The following is a 27,463-nucleotide window of genomic DNA, read 5'->3' as shown; positions in this document are numbered from 1 at the left end:
AAAAATTGAAGAAAGCAACTGGGAACGAGAGTACGAGTACTTATATATATATTAGCATATATATATGTATGCATATGTAATAGAACTAAATAGTAAAACTGGGGCGGGGTGAGGGCGGTTACAACACGGGCGAACCAGAAGCAAAACCATTTTTAAAGTGACATATTGTAATTGTATTTAACAAATTAGATAATAAATTAATATGTTCTAAATATGCTGCGCCTATTTCTTCTCCTGCTCGTCGAGAAACTGTTGCAGGAGCGAGGCATCTATTGGTATGTTCAGCTGCTCGGAGCCATCCACACTGCGCTTCGACTTGACCAGTTTGTGATCCAGAAACTCTGTCAGTTGGGCGCGCAGTGCCAGGTCGGAGCTAACCAGAAAGGCCTCGCGACAGCTCCAGTAGAGGTCCTTGAAGGGCATGCCCTGATAGTTGGCATTGCCCTTGTTCTTCAGCTGATACTTGACAATCAGCATGTAAATGCCGCGCGAGTTCGTCGTCAGCGAGGAGAAGACGCTGCGCAGCGAAGACAGCGCCAGTTCGCCAGAGTTCTGCACCAGCAATGAGTTCTCAAAGGCCGTCTCGTCCGTGTAGGGCAGCATGGTGGTGCAGTCCCACCAGGAGAAGTTAAAGTTGCTCAGCTTGTTCTGGTCCCAAACTGAAAATGCGAAGAGGAGGAATTAGTAGTTAAAGGTTGGGAGGAGATGGCATGCTCGACTAGGGGATACCCGTGTGAGCAATGAGGAAACATCTCTGACTCATCCAATGCAGTAGAGTCTGTTGAGTCTAGCTGTTCAAGAATATATGCCGTCAATGCTCTCTCTGCTTCTCTTACTGGATATAAACTGCAGTTACTTACGCAAAGGTGTATTGATATGATCAATCGAGGCCAATAGGTGAATGTTGTTTACGCGTGCCAATCTGGATAGAATGTCTTGAGCTTTGACATTACGCAGCATAGCGCCGTCTAGGTTGTGAACGATCAGAAAGAGATGTGTTTCGGGTATTAGTGCAAACTCCTCCTCGATCATGTCGACGGCCTCGTGTGCATTGGCTGGACTCGGGCCAGCGTCTAGAATCTCGCTGGTAATACTGTCTAAGATATCCTTCAGAGTCAGGCTGGGAAAGAAGCCGTTGATCACTAATACCGTTTGCTGGGCGAGAATCTCACGATGAAAGGATTGCAGCAATTGCCGCTTTGAGCCGAGGCCATAGAGCAGAATGTTGAAGCCCTCGTTGAGAATGCACATCCATTTGGCAAAGTACGAGCGATACTCCTCCATAATGGCATTGATGGCCATCTCGTGCTCTGGGGAGACCTTCATATCGGCCAGCAGACTGAACAAACGATCCGCGGCTAATCGTGGATTCTTCAAGCGATCCAGGGTGTGATCCGACGTGAGAATCTTGCTGCTGGCATGAGAGTGAAAGTAGCCATCGCTCTCGGGCACAAACTCATTCGATCTCTTCACTCGCGCTGATTGCCGCTGGCGAGCGGCCGATGGCGTCTTTGGCAGCACAGGCACAACTATGGCGCGACGGGCCTTTGATGGCGTTTTGGACTCATCGTCAGCGCCATCGTTCTCAGAACTGGCACCGTCTTCACTGCTGCTGCTGCTACTCGAGGAATTGTCGTCGCTTGGACGAAAGTCGCTGTCATCCGCAGAGAAGTCCTCATCGGAGTCAGCCACAATTTTGGCAATCTCTATAATAAAATAGAAAAAATGTGCTTAGATCATCAATGAAATGGAATGCCAAGCTCGACGCACGTTGTTTAACCCGAGTTCTGACGTGTGCTGGAGTCTTCGGCTGATCTGCCTTTTTGCGTTTCGTATCTGGAGTCTTGACACCCAGCCGTGGCGTCTTTGGGGTCTTCGGAGTGCTGGGCGTGGCATTAAGTGCAGCTAATGCCATAGCATCGCGCTTCTTGGGCGTATTGAAGCCGAATAAGCTTGTGCCAGCTACATTGTAGTCGGCCTGTATTAGGTGCAGATCCCGTGAATTCGGCTTTGCGGCACCTATGTTCTCTTCTTCTTCATCATCTTCTTCAGACTGGGACTCATCCTCCGCACAATCGACGACACGCTGACCACCGGACTTGGCCTTGTACTCTTTATATTTCTTAGTGGGGCTCGGTCTGCGAGTGGAGCGTCGTGTGCGTGTCTGCTCTTCGGGCTCAGCGGCACTTGAACCGTCGGAGTTCACTAAATCAGCCGATTTTATACGCCGTGTTGCATTTTTCTGTTTCTTTGGTGTCTTGTACTCTCCGGCAACTGTGTGTATTTTTGTTGGCGTTGTACTCATTTTATATATTGATTACACACCACTACTAAAAAAACGGTTTATTAAAAAGAAATAACAAATACAACTTTTGTTGTTTTTGCCGCGGTTTTGTAAACTTATATCGAATAATCTTCTTTTACTGATCATTGACTATCGATTATGTATTTAAATTCAATAAAAATCACTTTTTATTTCACTTGCCGCATTTTGCAGCACTACAAAAATTTAAATGGTGAAAGCCGCCAAATAGCAATTTCCCTATGATTAAAGTTAAAAATGCTGTTTAAAGTATACAAATAATAGCTTTTGAATCTAATGTCATATTTGTTGTATATTGATTAACAATTATTTTACCTTCAATTTAAACATAACATACATCAACTTTTAGCAGCCTAAATCGATTGCTGTTTACCGATATATCGTAAAGAAATACATCACTAACTGTGAGTCAGGCGGTTTAGCGTGCGGCAATTTTTCACTGAAATCAGTAGCAGTGCGTGATTAATTTTTATAAAATTTTTATTAAAAGTCGCACAACACAGACGAAACATGTCGACATTGGCAAGTCCCTTATCCATCGCAGGCACACGGCAGTCCGGCGCTTCTGTGCGCTCACAGAACGGTAAGAAATCGTGGTGTGCAGCAACAGCTGCAGCCATGGAAATAAAGTTGCCGGGGCAGAAGCACGTTGCCATTAAGACCCCCAGATGGTATAGAAGAATATTCTCGAACGAGTTGTTAGCAATGTTATTTAATTTCCAATTTGTTAATTTTAAAGCAAATCAACAAAAGTAATGGAATATCAATTACTGTTTAGCTTAAAGTGAGGTTAGGGCGTCCATTCATGATTCTAATACGAGTCCTTTTTACAGTTATGGCTGCACTGTCCATATCGAATATTGTCAAGAGCTCTCTGGGCCCAGTTGGCTTGGATAAAATGTTGGTCGATGATATTGGCGATGTTACAATTACCAACGATGGAGCAACTATTCTTCGTTTGCTCGAGGTGGAGCATCCAGCAGCAAAGTAAGTTAATAAATCTTGGCTATTGTTTCGATCAAAACTGATCCTTCATTTCATTTAAGGGTCCTGGTTGAGTTGGCTCAGCTGCAGGATGAGGAGGTTGGCGATGGCACCACATCCGTTGTTATATTGGCTGCTGAATTACTGAAGAACGCCGACGAACTGGTCAAGCAGAAAATTCATCCTACATCCATCATCTCGGGTTATCGCATTGCCTGCAAGGAAGCATGCAAATACATCTCAGAGCACCTGACTGCTCCAGTGGACGAGCTGACTCGCGACTCCCTTATTAACATCGCAAAGACTTCAATGAGCTCAAAGATCATTGGCGCCGACGCGGACTTCTTTGCCACCATGGTCGTGGATGCGGCACAAGCTGTTAAGATCACCGATCCCAAGGGACAGGCAGCCTATTCAATCAAAGCCATCAACGTCCTGAAGGCACATGGAAAGTCGGCTCGCGAATCTGTATTGATACCCGGATACGCCTTGAACTGCACACTTGCTTCACAGCAAATGCCTAAGAAAATAGTTAACGCTAAAATTGCCTGCTTGGACTTCTCGCTGCAGAAGACCAAGATGAAGATGGGCGTCCAAGTATTGATCAATGACCCCGACAAGTTGGAGGCCATTCGCGCACGTGAGCTGGACATCACCAAAGAGCGCATCAACATGATTTTGAGTACCGGCGTCAATGTTGTCCTCTCCAGTGGCGGTGTCGATGATCTATGCATGAAATACTTCGTCGAGGCAGGCGCCATGGCGGTTCGTCGAGTTAAGAAGAGCGATCTGAAGATCATTGCTAAAGCAACTGGAGCTGCATTCCTTACCTCGCTGACCAACATGGACGGCGAAGAAAGCTTCGATGCCTCGATGGTGGGCGAAGCGGCTGAGGTGGCACAGGAGCGCATCTGCGATGACGAACTCATTCTCATCAAGGGCACAAAAGCACGGTAATATAGCTTAGTTACATAATCAGAGAAAGTTTATTTAAATTCCCATTAAATTTGCAGTGCTGCTGCTTCCATAATCTTGCGTGGTCCCAACGACTTCTACTGTGATGAGATGGAGCGTTCCGTGCATGATGCTCTCTGCGTGGTGAAGCGCGTGCTGGAAAGCAAAAAAGTCGTTGCTGGTGGTGGCTGCGTGGAGGCGGCTTTGTCCATTTACCTCGAGAACTTTGCTACATCGCTGTCATCTCGGGAGCAGCTGGCCATAGCCGAGTTTGCCAAATCGATGTTGGTCATTCCCAAGACATTGTCTGTTAACGCAGCCAAGGATGCCACCGATTTGGTGGCCAAGCTGCGCTCCTACCACAACTCCAGCCAGACCAACTCCAAGCATGCCGACCTAAAGTGGACTGGCTTGGATCTGATTGAGGGTGTGGTGCGCGACAATAAGAAGGCAGGTGTGCTGGAGCCAGCCATGTCCAAGATCAAGTCCCTGAAGTTCGCCACAGAGGCAGCGATCACCATTTTGCGCATTGACGACATGATCAAGCTGAATCCCGAGGAAAAGGGCGGCAAGAGCTACGGCGATGCCTGCGCCGCTGGCGAGCTGGACGGTTAGGTCGTTTCATCGTCACCCTTTCTATTTGTTTAGGCACTTAATATTATGGAACACTCACTGAAAACTTACACGCCTCCCATTTACAATAATTGTAACAACAATTCAATTGTTCTTTCCTTGTGCTAACTGCGATTTGTATTAACCACGCATTCATTTCTAAGTTCTCCCCTCATTCACGTAAAATGCATAATAAATGAAACATCTGAATATGCTGCGGCGTATACAAAACTAAATTCTAAACTGAATGTTTATCATAGTTTTCAACTGAGTGTCGACTGCTGAGAGTTGTGAGAGACAGAACGAGCGCGAGAGAGAAAGATCAAAATGAGAAAGTCTATTAATAGCGCCTGCATCTATTTTGTCTATAAATACAAAAAAAAAAAAAAAACAGAATGTGCTAAAGCAAAACGTATAGCCAGCGTGTGGAATAATTTTAATAAAATTAGAGAAAAATTAAAAAATAAGAAACAAAAGATGTCTGCAAGCAATAGCACGGAAGGCGATCTGAATAATAATGTGGTTGCAGCTGCAGCTGCTGGACAGGACGAGCCAGTAGAGCAAGCTGAGCAGGCAGCGGAGCAGCCAAAAAATGAGCTACTCGACATGGTATTTACATTGGAGAGCGAGAAGCAGGCGCTGATAGAGGAGTCTCGCAAAAGAATCGGAGCACTGCGCAAAGATTTTGAGGTTAGTTTCAGAAGATCAGTATTTTGATTGAGATTCGATTTGAAGGATAAATCACGTTTAGGATGCGCGCTGTGAGAATGAACGTCTGCAGAAGCGGGTGGCCAATTTGGAACAGTCACTAAAGCAATCAGTGATGCTTGGTGGAACAGATGCACCGAAATCACGACAGGAACAAGAGGAACTGCTGCTCAAGGCCAAGACTTTGCTGTTCGAAAAGACCAAAGTGAACAAGCAGCAGGAGCAACAGATAGCCGTCCTCAAGAATCAAGTGGAGTCCATTAAGGACGTGCTGCAAGTGACCAAGGATATGCTTCAGCTGAAAACGACAGAGTGCGAGCACACCCAGGCTCGCCTGGAGAAGAGCCAGTTGTGGATCAAAGCCGAGCAGGATAAGTGCGCGCTAACCGAAAAGAAACTTGCGATATCGAAATCCGTTTACGACAAGCTACGCGCTGAATACGACACGCAATCCAAGATCTTTAAGGTAAGTTATGGACTTCCAAATAAATTATATTCAATAACTAGAATCGATCTCCGTAGGACTTGAAGTCAGCATATGAACAAAAGTTGAAGGTGCTGACTGTCGCCTTAGCCGAAGCCAAAAAGTAGCTGAACAATTTAATAAACTACATATGTTAATTAAATGCACAAATATTCTTTAGAAGTTCAATAATTTAATCAAATTTGTCCTGGCGCTCGTCTAGGCGCTCTGCTTGCCCTGCTGTTGTTGTTGTTGCTGCTGAATCATTTTTAGGGCTGCCGCCTGCTTCATTTCCAGCACACCGATCACAGAATTAAGGAAACGTGTCTTTTGCAAATGTATCTTCTCGATCTTTTCAATCTGTTCCTGGACATACTCGACGCGCCGCTTGAAGTAATCCTTGGAGCCTTGCAGGTCCTGAAACAAAACTCGTCAGCATACCATCAGAATCGCAACTGCATTGGTCGTCACCTTTTCGATGTAGTAGCCGGTGCCGATATCTATGACGAAGTTGTTCAAGTCCTTTATGCGGCCTGGCACATACATGCTGCTTGTTAGAGGAACGAGTATTTGACGGTTCTCCCAATCCGGCTGAAATGCTTCGAGGGCATCTTTAGAGCCGGCGTATTTGGCTTTGCAGCTGTGCAAAGTGGATAACGAATCCTGTATATTGGTCATTTCCTAAACATAAATGCAATTATTATTAACATGTGCAACTGCTGCGGCATTGCAACGCCTTCCCGTCTCTCTCTTTCTTTCTCTCTGGTGAGCAACACCCACACGCGACTGGCACACACTCACCTGCTCGAACTCTTGCTTGATTTGCATTAATTGGTCCGGACTAAGATTGGTGAGATCAATCATCTCGGACTTTGCCGCAGCATTTGCAGTTCCAGCCATAATTTGTGCTTAAACTTATAACTTAAAAAGCGTAAATTTTATTATAATAGTCACACGCAAATCGTGCAGTGTTGTATTATAGCTTTTGGAATACGCTCGATAGCATGACTCACGAAACGGAACTAGTTCATCGATGACAAATATCACACATACTATACTGTTGTTGTTGTCGGATATATCATTAATGACTGTCTAAATAAAATTGGTGTTTATTGCGGGAAGTGTCAAGCGTTTTTTGGCTCTATTTATTTCAAAGAGCAGCTTAAACAAATTTTAATCCAGACATGACATTTGTTCGCCTTGTTGATTAACACAGGCAACCTTTGGACATTTAACAGTGGATCTAAATACTCATATAACAGCAGATGTAATGCGCTCAAATACAACCGCTTAGCAGAGGCTCCCCAGTGCTGGTAAGTGATGCTAAGTTCTTATTTAAAGTATTAACAACTTTTTTTTATAATTGTATTTTATTTATTATATGCAATGTTATAATTTCTTGTGTTTTGTCAGTCATTCTGTATTTGTATGCAATTTTATACCGTTATTTCCATTTCATAAATTATAAAATCTAACATAAAACAAAGCCATTTCATTAACAATCACTGCCGCTACATGTACGTCTAAATACACGTTACGATTTGCTATATATTATAGCCGTTACACATTGTCCATATACATATTCTTTGTCGCTATATACTGGGTATATGTGTCTGTGTGTATCTGAGTGTCTGAGAGTGTATGTATGTGTGTTAATTTCGTATATATATATATATTTATATTAGATAACAATGATATTAAGCCTAAATAGATATAAGTTTAAGTTGTATTGATACATTGTTTTGCATTTCGTACGCATCTGTTTATCGGTTCCTATTTATCGATCATTCAACTATTACATGCTTTAACTAATTTACGGTTACTCATTAAACTAACTGTACTTGCTGTCCTGACCCACTTATCATTTATGGTTTTGCGTTTATCATACATAACATTATTGTTTAATTCAATTTAATAGTTGTATTGTTGCTGTTTGGGGTTTTGTTTTGCTTCTATATTCTTTATATTGTTTCTAAACAATTTATTTATGGCGTGTAGAATTTTCAATAGTTTTCTTTTGAATAATCGCAAGGCAAAAATTTAAAATGAAAATACAAAATAAAAGCTGAAAACTTTTGTGTGTTTTACTTTAAATGCAGAGAGTTTTTCTTGTGCAGCATTAACATTGTGAATATATGTATATATATAAACAAATATATATATATATATATATATATATATATATGTATATAGAGAGAGAAATTTGTCGTTATTTAAGTGGGAATCGTAATTTGGTTATCAACAGCATTTTAAAAAGTTTCAATTCGAAGGGACGTAATACATAATAATAATAATCATAATAATTCATTCATTTCACATTATATATTTGTTTTTGTTTGTGTGTATATTTGTTGTATAGATACATGCATACATACATATATATATATATATATATATATATATATATATATATATATATATATATATATATATATATATATATATAAATTGTAAAGTATATATAGTTATGTATGTGTATGTGTATATATATGTATATATGTATGTGTGCATTGCATAGTGTTTAAATTGTTCTAAGTGTAGGTTTTGTTTATATTTTTCCTAGATTTCCTAGTTTGTTTTGTTTTGTTCAAGTTTTCCGTAACTCAAAAAATATATCAAAAATTTGTTTGAAATGCGATATAGATATATATATGTCTGTGTATATAAGTAGTTAGGAGTCAAATGTACACATATCTCAAGTATATATATACTTTTGATATTGTCGAATTCAAAAAAAGCGCTAGAAATGAATGAGAAATTGATTTAGCTAAACTCGTGTGTTTGTATGTATGTGTGTGTATGTATGTACTCCAATATAAATATATATAAACAAGTACATATGTAAAATATATGTTTCGGAGTATATTTATCAAAATAAAATTCTTATACAAATAGCAGCAGAAAGATAACAAAATGAAAAGCTGTCTACAAAATGTGAATATGTATGTGTGCGTGTGTGTGTTTTTTGTATGTGTGTGTTTGTGTGTGTATGTATGTGTGTGTGTGTATGTTCTTTATCTTATTGATAGATGTTTTAGTTGCTGCTGATTGCGTATACGTCACGTAAGCCTCGAAAAATATGCACAAAGCGGCTCTAATACTGTAAAATTGTTGCTTGCTTCCATTGCCAGCCATAACAGTTAACCGTTACCGTTATCATTACCGTTTCCCTAACCGTTTCCGTTTCTGTTTCTTCATTTCTTTCAGCTGTAAAGTAATTTTGCTCACAATTGGATAGCGTTTGTAAAGAAAGCTAGGTAGGTTCGCTTCAGTGTCGTGTGTCAAGTGTGTGTGTGTGTGTGTTTGTGTGTGTGTGTATTGGTGTTGGTGTCTTTTTAATTGATATGTCAGAGTTCATATTGCATAAGTGTTCTATGACAATATATAGTCTCAAATACATATACATATTCAAAGTATATAGTTTAGGGTTTGTTTTTTCTCTTTTTTTTTTTTTTTTGGTTTCAACTTAAATTTAATTTGAATTTGAATCTGCATATTTGAATTTCAATCTTTGAACTAGAAAATACGAATTTGAACTTGTCCTTTAATTACAAATTGAGTTTTTCTTTCAATATCAATTTCAAACTGGATTTCTATTTCAATTTCAGACGAATTATAAATTTAATTTATTTCACTTTCAGTTTTAATCGTAATTCAAATTACAAATTCAATTTCAATTTCCGTAGTATGTATTGCTGCACGCTAAAGGAAAGGTAAAAATTGTTGCATTATAAAATTGATCGCTTGAAGTCAATTAAAGCCATTTTCAATCGAAAGAATCGAACATAAGCAGAGTTTTCTCGTCTTTAGCACTATTTTTTGTATGATATCGTTTATAATATATATATGTGTGTATATATATATACCTGTATATATGTATATATGCATATATACATACATATATACTATATATATATACATATATATAGTTAGATTACAGCACCACATATTGTAACAAACAGAAACTGCTTATAGAACATTATATATATATGTATATATATATATTATCATATATCATATATTGTATATTGGTTTCTTTATAATATTTAAATTACGTTTTACATAGATATTCGCTAACTTTCATTTGAATTTCATTTGCAGTTTTCGTTTGTTTCAATGGGGCCAACATTGGATCTTTTGTTTTTTCATTTCTTGTTTTTTTAGCGAAATATTTTACACAATTATTCGATTGGCTAGTGGCGTTATTAGTTTTAACATAATGATATAATGCTTGTATACCTATATAGTATATATAGTATATATATAGAGTGATTCCTCCTCCACCTCCCTTTCTTCTCCTCTTCTTTTTTGTATTTTCTTTTAGCAAGTCTTTAGTTTGAAGCTTTATAATTTCTTAGGCAATAATTTCTCATTTGCTGAATTTAATATTTCGTGTTAATTTTGTTTTAAATAAGTTTTGCCCATTAAAACTTATGCATATGCAGGTAAAATATTATTATTTATATATTTATATATATGTGTGTGTGTCTGTGTGTGTGTGTGTGTGCATAAACATAATCAATCTAATGGCGTGGCTTCGCTTATTATCCGCACTCCATCATTTTGTACCCTTCGCACGCCTTAAGGTTGTCAAATAAATACTCGTTCTTTAAGTATGCAACGGGGTATATGGGTTTCTAGCAGCCAATTGCGCATGCAGCTGCCTTATCTGAATATGATATAAGGCATATGTAAGGTATGCCTAAACTTGATAAGCAGACAAATTCTAGGGTATGTAGCTATGCTTACCGGTAAGGCGTGGCACATAGTACACTCTATATATCAGCTACAGTTATCGATCTGCTTGATATAGTCACATGCTCTCATGATACAATCGAAACGAGTATTTTATGCAGTCGTCGGTACCCGATCGCGAAATGTTTACTTCATTTGGGGAAATCGAATGTGAAAATGATCTTATTTGAACACACCTCGTCCATAGATACATATGCTATATATATGTATATGTATATATGTATGTATGTATGCATTTGTGTTGAGGGGGATACTGAAGAGATCAACCTTTAGATCGGCATTAAAGCTTTGTATGTGTGTGTGTGTGTGTGTGTGTCTTTGTATATTGCTAATTTGACGCTGGTTCTCGCTGGTGGCTTTGGGGCCTTACACATACCACTCCTTGACGTCCTTGGAGTCGCGCTTCTTGGCCTTGGGCTGCACGAGGCCTGCCATCTGTGGCCGTCCATCGCTGCCGTAGCCGAGGGAGCCGCTGCCGCTGGACATCATGCCTCCCCCTCCGCCGCCGCTGCTGCTGTGCCCGTTCAGGTTGTGATGCTGCTGCTGCTGCTGGTGGTGCTGCTGCTGCTGGCTGTGATGCTGCCCGCCCGCTGCCTGGTGGTGCTGGCGCTGCTGATGGTAGGAGCCATTGGTGCTGTTGTTGCCCAGCAGCGCCGCGTTCGGGTTGTGGGAGCCGTAGGCGGCGGCCTTCTCGCTCTCCGTCTTGTAGCCGCGGTCGCCGTTCGACTTGAGCCAGAGCACGAGCAGGATGACGAGGATGACGGCTATCAGGATGCCCGCCACAATGCCAATGATCATGGCCGTGCGCTCCTCCTCAATCGAATTGATGCGCCCGCCCTTGCCGCCCTTGGGTCGGTAGCTGCCGCTGTTCACATTGCTGGTGTAGGTGTTGCCGCCATAGGGCCCGTACGGTGGTGGGTCTGGCTGTGGTGGCAGTGGAGGTGGCAGCGGCGGCAGCTGGTGCTCATCCGGCAGCTGCATACGCTCGTGATCTCGATGACTGCCGCCTCCTATCGGCACGTAGCTATCGGGCGTCGTCTCCCGCTCCGTGGCTGGCACCTCCGGCAACTGGGTGGTGCTGGTGGTGGTGCTGCTCGTTGTCGTTGCCGACGTGGTGGTTGTGGTTGAGCTCGTGGTGGAGGTGCTGCTGCTGCTGCTAATGCGCTGAGTGGTGGTGCCCAAACTGGCGGTGCTGCTCGGCTGACTGCCTGAGGTGCTGCTGCCGCCGCCGCTGCCTGCACTGGATATGGTGGTTACATAGGTGGTGCTGCTGCCACCGCTGCTGCTGCTGCTACTGCTGCTGTGTTGCTGCTCGGTGGTTATATCGCTGCGTCCAGTGGTTGAGGCGGTCACCAGCTCGTTATTGGACTCTGCAAGTGGTTAGCAGCGGTTTTTAGTGTCTACGTTAGGAATACTCTGCGTATGTGTGTGCGCTGGGTGTGCTCTGGGTGTGTGCGTGTGTGGGTTGTGCCCGCCCCAATAAAGATTGAATTTAGTTTTAATTATTTATTGAACATAAATTTAAAGAGCGTCATAATTGATATTGAGAGATATGTTGCAGCAGCTTCCGCTGCTGCTGCTGCTGCTGCTGCTGCTGCTGTGCATCGATTTTCTGATATGTACAATTGGAATATAACTAAACGTACATTAGGTACTTAGGTAAGCTTTACATTTGTATGTATGTATGTAATATGTAATAAGTTAACTATGCAAAAAATACATTATATTCAATCACTGCCCTACGTTCGCTTGCTCGCTCGCACGCTCATTCACCTATGTATGCTTGTGTGTATGTAAATACTTTCGTTAAATAACTCTCTCATTTGCTCCCACTCACATTTGCCCACATGTGTAAGTTAACTATGCAAAAAATACATTGTGTTCACTCACTGACCATCTCTCGCTCTCTCACGCTCTCTGTGTATGTAAATACTTTCGTTGATTTCTCATTTGCTCCCACTCACATTTGTCTACATGTGTAAGTTGACTATGCAAAAATACTTTCGTTAACTAGTTCTCTCTATGCGCTCGCTCTCATCTATACATGTATATATATATTTGTAAGTATGTGTAAGATTAATATGCAAAAATACTTTCGTTAAATATCCTTCTCTTTCAATCTATTGCTTGTACTGACGATCACCTATAGAAGTATGTGTGTATATATACATACATATGTATACTATGCATAAATACTATCGATAAATATTCTCTTCTGCAGCATATACATATATAGACACACAAATATGTATGAATCTTTTATTAATATAAATATACATTACTTGGTAGCACACACACACACATTTGATATTTTATATGCGTGTGTGTATGCCTACTCTGATGCATTGGCAAAACTATTCGGAATGGAATTTAACTTACAGAATTGCTTTGGATACTAATTGGATATGTTCTAATAGGAGCTGTTAATGCATCGTTTAAATATTTCTTAACTCTCTCATTTTCTTCCTTGAACCCGCCCAAACGCTTTTTAATGTGTTGTTTTAATAAGTTGTTGGATTAGTTGTAGTTGTAGTTGTTGTTGTTGTTCGATTTGTTGTTGCTGTTGTTGGTGGTATTGCTCAGTTACATATAATACATATGCACATATGCTAAATATATACATATATGTATATGTAGGTATATATGTATGTCGATATATGTATATTCATACAAGTCGTTAGACACTGTCTAAGTGCTTAGGAGCTTAGCCTATGTGTGGTTTGCATTGCATTGCATTGTGTTGCGTTCTTTTTGCATTATTCAAAATTTACAAAGTATCCAAGGCGCAATCAGAGTCAGAAATATGAAGACCTGTTCACATTCTGAAAGAGACACATAAGGCGTACTCATTGTCAGTTCAAATTCATCATCAGCAATTGAGTGGATGAAGTGGAACGCTGAATTGAAACTGAAACTGAAACTGAGGCTGAGAGGATGACACGATTTGAGTGAGAGTTGATTTGAAGAGTTTTAAGTCGTTTTTTTGAGTTCGATATTGAGCCTGATCAATGTCTGTTGTGTGTGTAAATGTCTCTGTGTGTATATGTGTGCGCGTATATGTAGCAGTGTTGTCAATTTAGCCTTTTTCCGGATAGATTTAAGTTCTTTTTTGAGTTGAGCCAGATGGTTGTCTGTTCATACGTATGTATATATATATGTGTGTGTGTGTGTGTGAGTATGTAATCAAAGCGTTATCAAAAAGCGTAGCATAGTTCAAGGCGCGCAAAAACCCAGCGAACAAGATCGTTAACGAGAACAACTAAAATACAAAAGTTTACATATATATGTATACATATATGTATATATGTTCATATATACATGTATGCATGTAAGTATGTACTAGACATAAGGCAAAAACAACCCAGATTTGAAACATGAAACGCTCTACATACGAGTATATAGGTTTCTAAATACAATATATGTATATTATATATTTTATATTATATACTTGAACAATACAGTTTTGGCTAGCTAATTATGTCACATGTGTGGCTTAGAGTGTGTGTGACTGTGTGCGTGCGTGTATGTCTGTTTCTGTGTCTGTGTGATGCAAATGTCAATGACAAAATGACACCACACTGGCCAACAAAATGAAGGCAACAGGTTTAAGAAAAGACTCAATTTTGCACTCACCTGCACCTTTGGCCGTGCTCGACGATGTGAACTGCTCCGTAGTCTCGCCGTAGTCCCCGGACCCGTGCACGCAATCCTCATCATCGCAGGCGCGCTCCGTGCCATTGGTGTTGTTCGTGTTGTTGCTGCTGCCCAGCGAGTTGCCCTGCTGTGTGGTTGTTGTCTGCTTGGTGGGCGGCACATAGACGGGTGTGATCAGGTCATCTCCACTGCCCGACTCGAAGGGCGGCGTGCATTCATCCTCGTCGTCGCCGCGACAACCGGATCCGGCTCCGGAGAAGATCAGGTCGTCTATGGCGCCCGGATAGCCACTCGCCGGCGTCTGTCGAGTAGAGTTCAAAGTCTAATTTTACCTCAGTCGATCCACACACACATAATATGTATGTTTATTGTATGTTAGTGAATGGTAACTGAGTAGTCGATTACGAGTAGGTGCATTAATTTGTGTATGTGGTTAATGTAAGCAGCGTACACTCAGAGGCGGATTTGAATTCGTTATGCAAATGTAAATGCAAATTGTAAATATCGATAGCAATTGAGTTATCGTAAAATATGAATTATTTTTAATTTTCAATTATTTATTATGAACAGTTTAATCGATTGCTACGTGAGTGAGCAATCCATATTTGAATATCTGAACTATTATCGTTCATAAACGATGATCGCGCCTTACGAAGAGGCACAAATTTAAGAGTGTTGAAAAATTTCAATATTATATCTGAATAAATGAATCGCTTCATGGTTCATTTCGAAGGTCCGTTAATTCAAACTTATTTATGCCAAAATGGCAACATTGTGTTTCAAATGAAACAAAACTCCTTCCTTTTTCTCCAAGCGTACAATTATGTGTGTGCGTGTGTGTATATGCATGTATTTGTGTGTGTGTGTGTGTGTAATTATGTTTTTCTTTTAGTGCTGGGTATATGTGTGTGTAGAGTCATGCAGCATTAGTGCGCAGTTACAGTGCAAACAAAAGGAGAGATATCTAACTGCATATGGAATATGTTATATATAGTATAAGTATGTGCTATATAATATATAGTATTTAGAATAAATAATACATATATATCGCAATATATGCATGAATAACTGATAGCTCAGGTTAGTGGCAATGGCAGTGGATTAATTTGTTTCTTTTTAGCTGGTGCTGTTAACAATAAGCATTACTTTAAGATTAATGTAGAACACGCTGACAGAAATAATGGGAAAATTAAAAGATTTACATATATATATGTATATATAATGTATATGAAATTAAGGTCAAATAATGACAAATAAGGCATTTACACTAGCTTAAACATTTAATTGGCTAATACTTTTAGTTTTTAGTTTTAATCTTCAATGTGGAACCAAATTTTTTTCCAAAGATCTACCAAAGCAAAAGCTTAATTTATTAATATATATGTATATGTATATGTATATATATACAGGATATATGGAAGTCTGGTTGAAATGTGGTTCACACACTGAATAAAAGCTGATTAATTTACAATATCTGGATTTAGTTTTTGGTTTGTTATTGATTACAAAAGTAAGAATTTGGAATAAGACTTTTGTTACGATGATGAGAAAAATACTTGAAAAACGTTGTAAAAGTTGAGAGGAGGAATTGAAATAAAATTTCAAATAAATTCCCTAACCTGCTGCATTCTCTGCAGATCATTTCTATCTAATACTCCAGTTACCAATTGAACATCTCCGCGAATCGTGATGTGAGGATCACGTTCGACAGCCAGGTCCAGGATGCGCAGCTTATTCACCGACAAACCGGCGATGACACCAGCAAAAGGACGCTCGATCCTCGTGCGGCCATTGCGACTAAACTTGCCGCCAACTTGAATGCTCGACATGGTGTTGAAGACCGTGGAATGATGGGCTGCCAAACAGATGTCAGAGATCATAGTTAAGTGAACTTCGACTGGCTACCGTTTCGAGCTCACCCTGCGGCGTCAGAGTCTGCACGTTGTAGTCGTCCAGCTGGAGGGTGGCGTTGCCGCCCTTGCGCGAGAAGCGCACCACGTGGTAAGCATTGTCGTTCACCTTGGTGCCGATCTCGCCCAGCGGCAAGTCCACGCTGCCAATGTTGTAGACCATGAAGATATTGCCCTCAACGATCTCCAGCTCCATGTAGTCCTGGGTCGTGGCACTCTCCACGCGCAGCAGCACGGCATCCGACTTGGTTGTTATGAAGCCCAATGCGATGTTGTCCTCCTCGGTGTCGGCCTGCGCGCTCTCCGGATAGGTGTACTGCACTATGCCCTTGTTGCTGCCAAACTCATAGGCGATGGACTCTGCAATGTGGAGGGGAATAACATATATGAGTTTACTCTGTCCGGAAGTCAATGGCTACTCACCGTCGTAGCAGGTGGGGCCCGTGTAGGAAGTCATGTCGCACTCGCAGGCGTAGGTGTTCCACTGCTGGACACAGAGTCCTCGGTTCGCACACGCATTCTGGCTGCACTTGGTGGGTCCCTCACAGCCGCTGACCACCAGGGAGCTGGGCACCACAGCATCGCTGGTCAGCGAGGGCGACGAGTCGCCCAGATCCAGTGACGCCAAACAGCCCTCAAAGCCAGACCGCGAGGATATCGAGCCCGGCAGCTTGGAGTACATGTCCTTGAACACTCCTCCAACGTACAAGATGCCAGCTAGCTCGAGATGCATATTGTTTCCAGTCAATGTGATGATCTCGAACGAGTCATCTACGGTCAAGGTGTGGGTCTTCGGGCCAGGTCGTCGTATGCTGACCTGATGCCAGCGATTGTCATTCATGTGAATCCGAGACTTGTCGCGCATCGTGATCGGCCCGTCGCCCAGATCGAAGGTGTAGTGAATGTGTCCATTGACCAGCTCCACGGCCACAAAATCGTTGCGTCGCCCCCCATTGAAGATCAGCAAGCCATTCGGCTCGACGGTCTTGAAGCGGAAGTCTACCGAGATACTGGTGTAGGCCTTCAGCATGGCCAGGCCCACATAGGAGTGCTTCGATCTGAAGGTGGCTGCATGATAGGGCTGTCCGGCCGGAGAGTTCACAAATCGAGCTGTCAACTTGAAGGTCGCACTGGGAAGAGCTGATAGCTCGGGCCCCAGGGACTTTACTATATCCAGATATCTGAGTAAGGCAAACACTTTGTTTTAGGATCTGAGGACATTCCTCTAGATAGATCGCATCGATTTACCGCTGTCCATTGAATATGAAGCCCTGCATTTGGCCAACAAAGTTGGGCATGGTCGAGGTCATCTGTATCTCCTCCTCGGCATGGAATAGTCCACCCAGATGTATTGAGCGTATCTCCATGGTGCTGTGTCTACCCAATATGGTCTCAGCTGTGTTTGGAAGAATACAGCAGAGATTGATAAACCTCAGGGGTTCTCGGATATTATGGGGGCAGATAGGGACTTGCTCTAATAGTTTAGTTTTTAGACTAGGCAAAGTACCGTTAACATTTTGTTGATATAGGCATACATATGTATAGGATGTATATTTATATATATATATATGTATATATATATATATATATATATATACGTATACGAGATAAGGATATATATATATATATTGGTTAATTGAGTATAATAGTAGTTGTAGTATTAGTTAACTGTTGTTGGTGACAAACGAATGTTACAAGAAGCACATACGGCATATGTATTCAAATATAGTAGAGTAAGTAGGATAGAGAGTAGTTATATAGATATATATATAGATATTATATATATTCATATATTGATGTACGCATTTAGTAGACATAGAGCTAAAGTTGATTCAAAAATCATATCAAGCAGTTAAGTTTTAGATTTAGTTGGTGTCACTTGACAGTGGGCTAAACAATAGTCGATGCAGCTTTTTTGGGTACATACTAAGAGAAAAGTGCAGTTACGATAGTTATATCATATACTATATGTATAAATATATAGAGTCTATACATATAGTAAGTGAGCGTATGTGTTGGAGTCTATGTGTGTGTGTGGTAATATTCTGATAGAAAAAGAAACGTTTATTCTTGCTGCTCGGCTTGAACTAGCAAAAACAAGTCGGATGCAACCGACTGCATAATACTCGTTCACGATCGTAGACGATTTGAAATACATAAAAATTTTATTTATTATAGCTTGAGATTATTATTTTTATTGCACATAAAGCTATAAAGATTAGGATTATGGTAGCTATGCGTTCCCAAATGGGAGTTCAATTAATTCGATCATCTTATAAGAAATTATCAATAACGGACTAGACGAAAGCCAATATACTCTTTGTTCATATCGTGAATGGGTATGTACGGAAAAGAAGAAGCTATATCGTTAAGTGTAGTTAGATAGAGTAGGTAGTTGATTGGGGTGCGCTTGCTGATATATATATAGATACATATATATCTACACACATACATACATACATACGTATACGCATATACATATATATATTTACACATGTGTGTTGATCAGCATCTGATTTTTGGTGTGTGAGATACATTGTTGATTACGTATACGAGTACGATTACGATAACTTTACGTAGCGGTGACATTTGATTGGTTAGAGGTGCAAGTTGCTCATTAAGAATAATCAAAGTTTACGAAAAACATAAAGTTTTCTTTATATGTATTATTTTACCTACACTTCAAACCCAAGAAACAAAACATTTAATAAATCAATAATAATGATAAGAAAATAATAATTTAGCTCCATTTTTCCGAACGACATTTAAACTAAACATCGATTAATACTCAAATCTTGTATATTTAGTATAAATTGTTGATGTTGTTGATGGCAGTATGTGTGTATGTGAGTGTATGTGTGTGCGTGTGTGCATGTTTCCTATATGTCGATTACATTTAGCTAATAATGGTGCATTTATTGCCTCAATGATGACTGCAAATGATATTTCATATCTGAAGCATGCAAAAGACTTTAAAAGAGAGTAAGAGAAGAAGAGAGCGCGTGAGTCGATGAGTGTGAAATCTAATAAGAGCTTTAGGGATGGGTAACAAGTTGTGCAGTTGTTGCTGCTCAATCACATACATACATGTTAAGCTGCACTTATGCAGCCAGAAAGAGTAACAGAATATGAGAGAGAGTAAGGAAGAGAGACAGATCCGTAGCTAGCGGCATGTACAGCAAGTCATGCGATTTGTTGTTGTTGGCAATTTTTGTTCATTTGCCTTAGTACTATCCTTTACGCTATATTCTTCGGGTGTGCACATGCAAACGCTCCACGCGCGTGTGTTCGTGTGTGTGCAAAACTATTCGTAGAAAGTGCGTGTGCTCGCGCGTGTGTGTGTGTGCGCTTAACAGCAAATCTTTGCATGCGCGTGTGTGTGCATAACAGCAAATCTTTGCGTGAGTATATGTGTGTGCGAACGGCCTATGGCCAGGTGCCATACACAGCGAGAAACTAATTTGTACGTTTGGACACGTTGGTTGCTTAGTTAGTTGTTGCTATTGCTATTGCAGTTGCTGTGGTTGTTGTTATTGTTATTGTTGTTGTTGTTAACGAGTACATAGTTTAGTTAGTTTACTTAACACAAAGCTAATTACATATTAAATGGTGCAAAATTACAGCCCTGGGTGCTTCCAAGCATTGTTTTGCCTTCTCGTCTCAATAAGTCGCAGATCGCGTGCGTTTTTCATTTTCATTTTCCATTTGCCCACTCGCCCATTTCCCTTCAACACTTATTTTTCACTGTTTTTTTGCTTTATTTGTTGGGTTTGCTTTGGTTGTTGTTTGGCGTCACGCTTGCGACTTTTATCGAGCGATTTGGCAAAAAAATGCTTCACCGAGTTTCTTGCGTGTCGATTTTTTTGCTCTCTCGCCTAAAAGAATTGAAATTATTTTTCATTTTTATTTTCATTTTCTGTTTGCTGTTTGCATTTTGAAATAGAAAAGGTCATTTAGATCACAGATTGTGATTAGAATATTGCTGTCGCTGTCGCTGTTGCTGTTGTTTTGCTTGTACATGTATATATATAATTTAAAGATATATATACGAAGGAACACGCGCCTCAAATTAAAAAAATTTAGAACATTCTGTTCACATACCACACTTTCACTGTTTTTAGTTTTTTTTTTAGCTTATGCTTAGTATTGCCTGTAAGTATAAATCTTGATATTTACATCAAAATAAAAAAGTGAAAAAGAAAAAACAAATTAAAAACAAAAAAAATACAGAAATTATAAATAGTAATAGTTATAAAATGCTTGATGTTGGGCACAAAAGAATAAATACAAGAGAGAAAGCTCAACATCAAGAAAATATAAGATTGATTAATTTTCACTTGAACATCTATAGGTACTCAGTATATGATATGATTATTATTATTTTCAAGGACATAACAATTTACAAGACAATCATCAAGTTTCCATATTGCATAGATATTTATAACATACAATGCGAGTTCAGCGGCTTTCACTGTAACTCTAACTGTAACTGTACACCTGAACATTATATTTTTATTCACTTTTCGATTTATACACAATACACATACATACATATAGAATGCTTATATGTATGCACATATATAACTATATAAGTATAGCTTTTTAACTGTCGCTGTTTAGGTTGGATTTTGGATTTTGAGTTAATTTTGGTAAATCAAACAAAATACTTAGATGGCAGAGAGTAGTAGTAGTAGTAGTAGTAGAGGGAAAATCGCAAATGAAAACACAACATCAAGATGTTTTGAAAAAGTCTCAAAAACAAACTAACGAGAGTCGAACAAAATTATTATTTTTAATGAATGATGAGAACTGGCAAAGGCTTTTGTTTTAGTATGTATTTTTAAAGTATTTTTTGTGAAACTTTTTTTTTTCAACAAATTCGAATTGAAATTGAAATTGAAATCAGAATACGGCAACGTAAATGTGGTGAGAAGTTACGTTAAACGTTACGTATTACGTGAAAGAGGCGTACATATGTATGTATTGGTGTAACGGTGATTTGTGATACGTATACGTGTTATGATCAAATATCGGCTATTGTATGTATGTAAGTATGCATGGAGAAACTGTTAGTGTGTGTGTGTGTGTGAGTGTGTCTCATGATGAACAACAAAGAATTAATGGAAAAGCAAATGTCTGTATATATGATATATGTGTATGTATATCATTTAAGATTCTCTTAACCGTATTAGTATGTGTGTTATATATTCTTGTCTTTGTGTGTGTGTGTGTGGGTGTGTGTGTTGTTAAACCAAAAAATTAACTCTCAAAGCAAAAATTGAAAGTTTTAGAACAAAACGAAAGTAAAACCCGCTGCTAACTGTTTTGGTTTATTATTATTTGTTAACTGGATGCTAGCACCTGCACACACCTTTACGCAAAAGGGTAACAAGAAGGAGGGGCCGGGACAGGTACAGTATAGAACTGTGAGAACGGGTTCATTGTTTGCATATATACATATATATAACTAACTGCAGTAATGCACAGATTCTGATTCGGGCTGCTCTGATTTGGGCACTTCAATGCGAAACTAATCAAGTTGGGTTCTTAGGGGACTCGAGATCTTTGGGAGTATCCTTCCAAAAAAAAGAAAAAAACGACACGGCACGACACGTAGTAGGGCGTTAGATGGTGCTGTTGATACATACATAACATACCCCTGACGGGGGGAGCCCCGTCGACTTGTAAGCGCAGATTCGAGGCTCTGCGCGAGAATCGAATCGTGTGCCAATTGTTGTCATTGAGCACCGATTGGCCAGCGAGCAAGTTCTACAGGGTATACAGAGGCGGATTAGTTGGATTAGTTGACATGAAAGTGAGTAAAACATTTCCGTTTTCTATAATCTCTACCTTCTCGCGATCGCTGAGCCGCACGCTGGCGCGTATACGACCTGCCACGAGTGCAATCTCCAGGCGATCAGGTGAATTCGACTCGGCGCTCGTCAGGAGAAGCAGCCCCGCCGGACGGGATGTCTTGAAGCGTATGACCAGCTCCTCTGTCTGGGTCTTGGTGCCCTGGCCATTGGCCAGCCAAATGGTCATGTGCTGGCTGCCGTTGAAGGCCAGCGTGGCCAGCTCCCTGCCGCACGTGGGTCCGCCGTACAGCGTGGCTGAGCAGTCGCAGATGGGCCGGTTCCAGCCCTCCAAACAGGTGCCGCCATTCAGGCAGGGATTGCCGCCGCACACGTTCCCCTGCACATGGCACGAGGGCTTCACCGAGGCTGTCGAGCGCATTTCGTGTGTTAGTCAAGCATTCAAGCTAACTATTGTAATATATGCTAATTGTCACGACACACTCACCTGAATCTTGGACGCGTGCAAAGGCTGCTATATCGATCGCCTTCCCACTGAGCACCAGGTCACGCAAGCAGCCCACAAATCCTTGCCGCAGCGTTGCCGTCCAAATGGCCGCCGGCCAGGCAACGCTGTTGTAGGCCGGGCCAACGCCGCCCACATACATGTGGCCGTCCAGCTCGAGTATGGTGCCATCGCCTGGTGTACGGAAATCATTCCAGACACCATCCACACTCACCTTGGCATCACGACCGTTGCGCCGCAAGATAAGATCATGCCAGTCGCCATCGTCGACGCGACGCCTCGAGGCGCGTACCTTGGAGGCGCCCGAGCCCAGATCCAGGTGTATATAGATGTGACCATTCAGCAGCTCTATGGCAATCAAAACGGGCTGCAAAGCGAGGCAAAGCATATGCTAAATGAAAACGGGAAACTCTTCTCGAGATCTTGGACTTACGTTTTTAGCGCGTGGCTGCTTGGAGCCGGTGGCCAGAATGATGATGCCATTGGGTTCCTTGGTGCGGAATTTAAAGCTGATTGAGCTCTGCTTGCCCGTCTCCCAAGGTGGCAGAACCTAAAGATAAGATAAGATAAGATTAACACATTGAATAGCTCTTCTCTCGTTCATCCACTTACCAAATGGGATTCGCGCGTGGTGAAGGTAACCGGATCCTGTGGATCGCCACTTGGGCACTGATACTCCACGTTGCCCGCCACTTGAATCAACTTGGAGCCGGTCTTGGCCAGATCGATTAGATTCAGATTCAACGTATCCGCCGAGAACTCCACCTTGCGCAGACAGCCCACAAAATTGTTGTGAACCCGGGCGCCCAGCAAAGCTCGCGGATTGACGGCGCCGCCGACATAAACGCGCGAGGAGGAGAGCATGGTGAACTTGCCAGCGATGTGGGAGTGGTCCGTGTACACGTCATCCACAACAGTGACGAGCTGTGGGAGATGCACTCATTAGATCTCTGCTGAGTAGAGCAATCTCTGGTAGTACTCACTCGACAGAAGCTGGTTATGGACGAGATTTCCTGAATGCGTCGATGGACAGTGACCTTGTGCCACTGATGATCATCGAAGCGCACCTTGGCTGGCTTGATGTGCATCTCCTGCTTCCCGTTGGCCAGGCCCATGGTCAGCGAAACGCCGCCGTCGCGCAGCGCCAGATTCAGATAGTCCGTGCCGTGTCCCGTATAGAAGAGTAGTCCGTTCGGTTGGCGGGTGCGAAAGTAGAACGAAATCGCATCCTGGGCACTGACAATGGGCTCAGCGCCTGTCTGGCCCAAGTCGTACGAGAGGAACTGTGTACCGCGGAACGTTGCCTCCGATGGCGCCTTCTCCTTCTCACAGTACTGGCCATCGTATTCCAGATTGCGACACTCGCATATCGGGCCCGAGTCAGTGGATATACATATGCCTCCATGTTGGCAGGGATCGTTGCGTTCGCACGCATCCGTCGTATTCCCTCGAACGCCCTAAGGAATTTGATTAGCATGCTACTTAAGAGGTCGTTCCCAGATAAAATTTAGCTTAAGAGATTATGTGTATATAAGTGAATAAGTGGACTTTTGTTAACTGATATGACATATACTCGTCAAAATCTACATATTCTTTTTGAGGACAGGCTGACCAGATCCATTTATTGCCGTTAATATAAACGTTTGTCTGCTTGTTCCGCACAGTCAGTTTTCTATTCGCTATCCGTCTGTCTTTCCGGTTGTCAATCTATCTATATGTCTGCCTGCCTGTCCGTTCGTTTGTCCGTCTGCCTGTCTGGTGTTCGTCCGTACCTCCGTCTGTCATCTAACTGTCTGTCTTTTTATATGCCTGCCTTTTCCATTCATCTGTCTATTTCTCTGTCCTGTTGTCAGTCTGTCTAATAAGCCGAAATCTATTTTTGGGTTGCATTTTTCGGTTATATTATATTGGATTCAAAGTCGTATTCCTGTCGCTCACGGTCAAAGTGATAAACTCAAAATCACTTACCCTCAATCCTCTCTCCCGGGTAGGCATCTCGCCATGGTCACAGGGCGCATCGCCGCACTTGATGTCGCGCGGCTGCTTCATCTCCTGTCTTCGCGTGGTGCCACCGGGCTGATCCGCATAGACGAGGTTGCGAATGGCGCCGCGGAAGCGTGGCTCGAAGATGACGCTGGGCAGAGCCAGCAAGGCGAGCTTGCTGCTATACCAATTGGGCATGCCGCCCACGTACACATCCGAGTTGCTTGCGAATTTTCCGAACTGGAACTCCTTGCCCTTGGTGGTGCGCTGCTGGGAGACTCCGTCCACAATGAGAGAGGTCTGGTCGTCATTGCGCAGCACTTGAACCTTGTGCCAGTGTCCGTCGTGCAGCTCGCGTCCCACCGTTATGATCTGCGCTCCCCCGCCCAGGTTGTAGCGCAGTCGGAGTGCACCCTCGACAAGCTTCAGCTCGAAGAAGTCATAGGTGCCGCCATCGTCTGTATAAAGGACGAGGCCATTCGGCTGCTCCGTCTTGAACTCCAGCTCCAAGGTGCCATTCAGGCCAGTATACCATTTGCGAAAGGTGTAGAACGAATTCTGCGAGCCGTCCAGCTGAAAGCCAGCGCTAATCGTTATGAAGCTGGTCACCAGGCTAACCAGGAGCGCCGTCACGATCAGCACTCGGTATGAGCGACGATGTTCGACCATCACAAGCGGCCGTTGGCAAGGACGAGGCTGAGCACCTGGCTGTGGACGTGGACTGAGCTGCGAGTGCCGTTCATCCAGTTCTCTTCGACGTCGACGCGCCTTGTTAAACAGCAAGTCGGAGGTGGAGGAGCAGACCTTAATGGGCGCGGGCAGCAATCGCGTGCTTCTATTATTACTATTGTTTCTAGTATTATTATTATTATTATTCTCTAGTTGCGACAGTAGCTCCTCAGCGGCGTCCATTTTGCGGGCGTAATCAATGCTGTGGTCTGTCATTGTCTCAAGTGCATAGTCTGTGTGAGGATGATGTTGGTGTGTGTATGTATATATAACTTAAGCTTTGATATGTTGCACTTGGCGCGCGCTCATTCACACACACGCACACACTCACACACAGTAGCACCAACACTAGCACACTAACACACTAGCACACTTACACACACGCAAACACAGAGTTGCGCGCGTAAAACGTAAATGTCGCCTTGCTTTGCGCGTATACACGTTGTATTCCAGTCCTTGAGAGTCAGCTTTCCTGTTTCTGCTTCTGCTTTGTTTTTGTCCTTGTATTGGTATGTACTATTACTATGGGAGGCCGAAACGCATTGGAATTTTATCCGCGCTTCGAACTTTCATTGAACTTTTTCCAGTTGCAAAGAGCGACAGATAGAGAGAGTGAGCCAGAGAGAGAGAGACAGAGGGAGAGAGTGAAAAGCTCGTCGCGCGTAATGTTGGCTGCGGCTGTTACTCAACTGTTACTGAACTGTTACCGTCACTTAGAATTCACTTGAATTGATGTTTTTTACTCTTTGATTGCGTTGTTCTTTGAGTGTTGGGCATTTTGTACATTTTATTTGCATATGGGTTGAGAAATTACTAGCAAGCGTGCACATTTCTCTATTATTTCGACAGTTTATTCGTGTTCGAGTGCCGTTAGCAGCAGCAGCAGCAGCCTAATTTGTGGCTAGGCGTAGGGGTGGAAAAAGCTCGCCGGACACCCCCTCCACCCGTTTTAACAGCTATGGCGCCCACAAGCGCCTCAACGTACATGTACATACTAAAAATCGGAAAATTTTCACTATACGTAGGCGAAAATTTCGAATGCCAAGCTATGCTTGGGAGCACTATGAACGATTTAAACGATTTCTTTACATCAATCAACGCTTATCCGATGATATTTGAACTATTGATTTTGGCTATCAACTGATTTGTGGTTCAAGCACTTCACTTGCTTACACAACGGTCCAGCACACACTCGCTCGCACTTTTTCTTTTCTTTCCACAGTTTTCAACAATTTAAGTTTCACTTTGGGGATACTGATTTAGTATTAATCATAAGGAATCTGGACACTTTTTACCCGAAATGGGATTACAAAAATTATGTGTCGAATTTTTTCGGACAATTCAGCTTCCCGCTGCTTCAGGTTTTAATATCGATCTGCGCTGCATTCACGACAAGACTGAACTGCAATTTCAAACTCAGTTCCTTCGCAGCGCTTCCAATGGATAACAAAAGCTCCGACTGCGAATTTACTGCTTGCCAGCTGACGGCGTAGGCAACATTTCGTATGCGCTACATCCGTGCTGTAGGGCACACAAATTATATTTAATATTCTTGCTCACTATTTTCACTATTTTATCATTTACATGCGCACTATTTAATCACTAAAACAGTTGTCTTCATTTAGCAACAATCAACTTTCGCCTGCACTTCCATTCGCCCTGAGAAATAGACTACGAATAGCCTTGTCTGTTGTGTGTAGGGCATCAGAATGCCAAAAATTAAAAGCTCGCTTGCTTCGACGAGGCATGCATATGCGTACTACTAACATACATACATATATGCGCATACACACACTCACACGCACACACGCGCACATACATACACTCACACATGCGTAATGAGCGCAGAACACGCAGGTTCATAACCTGCACCACTCGAAGCGTATTAGAAGGGACAGAATATACACATGCATATACATATAATTGTACATACATAGATGTATACATACATATATACTGATACAGGGACGTCTAGGACGACCCGTGTAAATGCCTTGACATTTATTACACACTTCACAACTTCGACAGCTCGGCGTCAAATTCGATTTGCATTTGCAGCTGTGCATAACT

General features: G+C 41.9%; 5 protein-coding genes across 12 annotated transcripts; 2 read left to right on the top strand and 3 right to left on the bottom strand.

Annotated features, from left to right (window-relative positions):
* Positions 1-149: 149 nt before the first annotated feature.
* Positions 150-2,417, bottom strand: Orc2 (origin recognition complex subunit 2). Its single transcript, XM_018112039.3, has 3 exons — positions 1,771-2,417; positions 861-1,706; positions 150-659 (listed from the first exon to the last, which is right to left on the bottom strand). Exons 1-3 carry the CDS (start codon positions 2,303-2,305, stop codon positions 223-225), a joined length of 1,818 nt encoding a protein of 605 aa, XP_017967528.1. The 5' UTR covers positions 2,306-2,417; the 3' UTR covers positions 150-222.
* Positions 2,418-2,692: 275 nt separating this feature from the next.
* Positions 2,693-5,109, top strand: CCT1 (chaperonin containing TCP1 subunit 1). The gene is made up of 4 exons (XM_018112040.3): positions 2,693-2,906; positions 3,157-3,310; positions 3,370-4,260; positions 4,321-5,109. Exons 1-4 carry the CDS (start codon positions 2,834-2,836, stop codon positions 4,874-4,876), a joined length of 1,674 nt encoding a protein of 557 aa, XP_017967529.1. The 5' UTR covers positions 2,693-2,833; the 3' UTR covers positions 4,877-5,109.
* A 53-nt stretch (positions 5,110-5,162) lies between these two features.
* LOC108658920 (uncharacterized) lies at positions 5,163-6,227 on the top strand. Its single transcript, XM_018111631.3, has 3 exons — positions 5,163-5,563; positions 5,625-6,047; positions 6,104-6,227. Exons 1-3 carry the CDS (start codon positions 5,201-5,203, stop codon positions 6,170-6,172), a joined length of 855 nt encoding a protein of 284 aa, XP_017967120.2. The 5' UTR covers positions 5,163-5,200; the 3' UTR covers positions 6,173-6,227.
* Pfdn5 (prefoldin 5) lies at positions 6,218-7,029 on the bottom strand. Its single transcript, XM_018112047.3, has 3 exons — positions 6,846-7,029; positions 6,516-6,725; positions 6,218-6,461 (listed from the first exon to the last, which is right to left on the bottom strand). The coding sequence occupies exons 1-3, from the start codon at positions 6,942-6,944 to the stop codon at positions 6,264-6,266; spliced, it is 507 nt and encodes a 168-aa protein (XP_017967536.1). The 5' UTR covers positions 6,945-7,029; the 3' UTR covers positions 6,218-6,263.
* A 366-nt stretch (positions 7,030-7,395) lies between these two features.
* Nrx-1 (Neurexin 1) lies at positions 7,396-27,049 on the bottom strand. Of its 8 annotated transcripts, none has more exons than XM_089260890.1 (13): positions 24,650-27,049; positions 23,665-24,138; positions 23,294-23,605; positions 23,115-23,231; positions 22,664-23,048; positions 22,214-22,584; positions 22,021-22,132; positions 17,612-17,759; positions 16,787-17,544; positions 16,373-16,723; positions 16,073-16,308; positions 14,433-14,775; positions 7,396-12,169 (listed from the first exon to the last, which is right to left on the bottom strand). In XM_089260890.1, the coding sequence occupies exons 1-13, from the start codon at positions 25,607-25,609 to the stop codon at positions 11,166-11,168; spliced, it is 5,571 nt and encodes a 1,856-aa protein (XP_089117016.1). In that variant the 5' UTR covers positions 25,610-27,049; the 3' UTR covers positions 7,396-11,165. The 8 variants fall into 8 exon arrangements, with proteins under 8 accessions (XP_089117016.1, XP_017967805.3, XP_089117023.1 ...); XM_018112316.3 differs by having other exon boundaries at positions 22,012-22,132; positions 24,650-27,046; XM_089260897.1 differs by having other exon boundaries at positions 16,118-16,308; positions 22,012-22,132; positions 24,650-27,046.
* Between the last annotated feature and the right edge of the window lie 414 nt (positions 27,050-27,463).

This window comes from Drosophila navojoa, chromosome 2, assembly GCF_054131105.1.
Source record: "Drosophila navojoa isolate 15081-1374.11 chromosome 2, UAZ_NAV_1.0, whole genome shotgun sequence".
NCBI classification, from domain to species: domain Eukaryota; kingdom Metazoa; phylum Arthropoda; class Insecta; order Diptera; family Drosophilidae; genus Drosophila; species Drosophila navojoa.
The sequence above is the reverse complement of the archived record's forward strand: the minus strand, read 5'-3'. Positions and strand labels throughout refer to the sequence as shown.

What these genes read in the sequence shown, in the direction of transcription:
- CCT1 (XM_018112040.3), top strand. Translation starts at nt 2,834, where the DNA reads ATGTCGACATTGGCAAGTCCCTTATCCATCGCAGGCACACGGCAGTCC. An exon ending in TTCTGTGCGCTCACAGAACG is followed by an intron (nt 2,907 to 3,156) that starts GTAAGAAATCGT and finishes TCCTTTTTACAG; the next exon opens with TTATGGCTGCACTGTCCATA. An exon ending in ATCAAGGGCACAAAAGCACG is followed by an intron (nt 4,261 to 4,320) that starts GTAATATAGCTT and finishes TTAAATTTGCAG; the next exon opens with TGCTGCTGCTTCCATAATCT.
- Nrx-1 (XM_018112316.3), bottom strand. Translation starts at nt 25,609, where the DNA reads ATGACAGACCACAGCATTGATTACGCCCGCAAAATGGACGCCGCTGAG. An exon ending in CCACGCGCGAATCCCATTTG is followed by an intron (nt 23,232 to 23,293) that starts GTAAGTGGATGA and finishes TCTTATCTTTAG; the next exon opens with GTTCTGCCACCTTGGGAGAC. An exon ending in GCAGACTCTGACGCCGCAGG is followed by an intron (nt 16,309 to 16,372) that starts GTGAGCTCGAAA and finishes TCTGTTTGGCAG; the next exon opens with CCCATCATTCCACGGTCTTC.
- Pfdn5 (XM_018112047.3), bottom strand. Translation starts at nt 6,944, where the DNA reads ATGGCTGGAACTGCAAATGCTGCGGCAAAGTCCGAGATGATTGATCTC. An exon ending in TCAAGCAAGAGTTCGAGCAG is followed by an intron (nt 6,726 to 6,845) that starts GTGAGTGTGTGC and finishes ATTTATGTTTAG; the next exon opens with GAAATGACCAATATACAGGA. An exon ending in CCGGCTACTACATCGAAAAG is followed by an intron (nt 6,462 to 6,515) that starts GTGACGACCAAT and finishes GTTTTGTTTCAG; the next exon opens with GACCTGCAAGGCTCCAAGGA.
- Orc2 (XM_018112039.3), bottom strand. Translation starts at nt 2,305, where the DNA reads ATGAGTACAACGCCAACAAAAATACACACAGTTGCCGGAGAGTACAAG. An exon ending in CAGAACTCGGGTTAAACAAC is followed by an intron (nt 1,707 to 1,770) that starts GTGCGTCGAGCT and finishes ATTTTATTATAG; the next exon opens with AGATTGCCAAAATTGTGGCT. An exon ending in TCATATCAATACACCTTTGC is followed by an intron (nt 660 to 860) that starts GTAAGTAACTGC and finishes TCGCATTTTCAG; the next exon opens with TTTGGGACCAGAACAAGCTG.
- LOC108658920 (XM_018111631.3), top strand. Translation starts at nt 5,201, where the DNA reads ATGAGAAAGTCTATTAATAGCGCCTGCATCTATTTTGTCTATAAATAC. An exon ending in CACTGCGCAAAGATTTTGAG is followed by an intron (nt 5,564 to 5,624) that starts GTTAGTTTCAGA and finishes AATCACGTTTAG; the next exon opens with GATGCGCGCTGTGAGAATGA. An exon ending in CGCAATCCAAGATCTTTAAG is followed by an intron (nt 6,048 to 6,103) that starts GTAAGTTATGGA and finishes CGATCTCCGTAG; the next exon opens with GACTTGAAGTCAGCATATGA.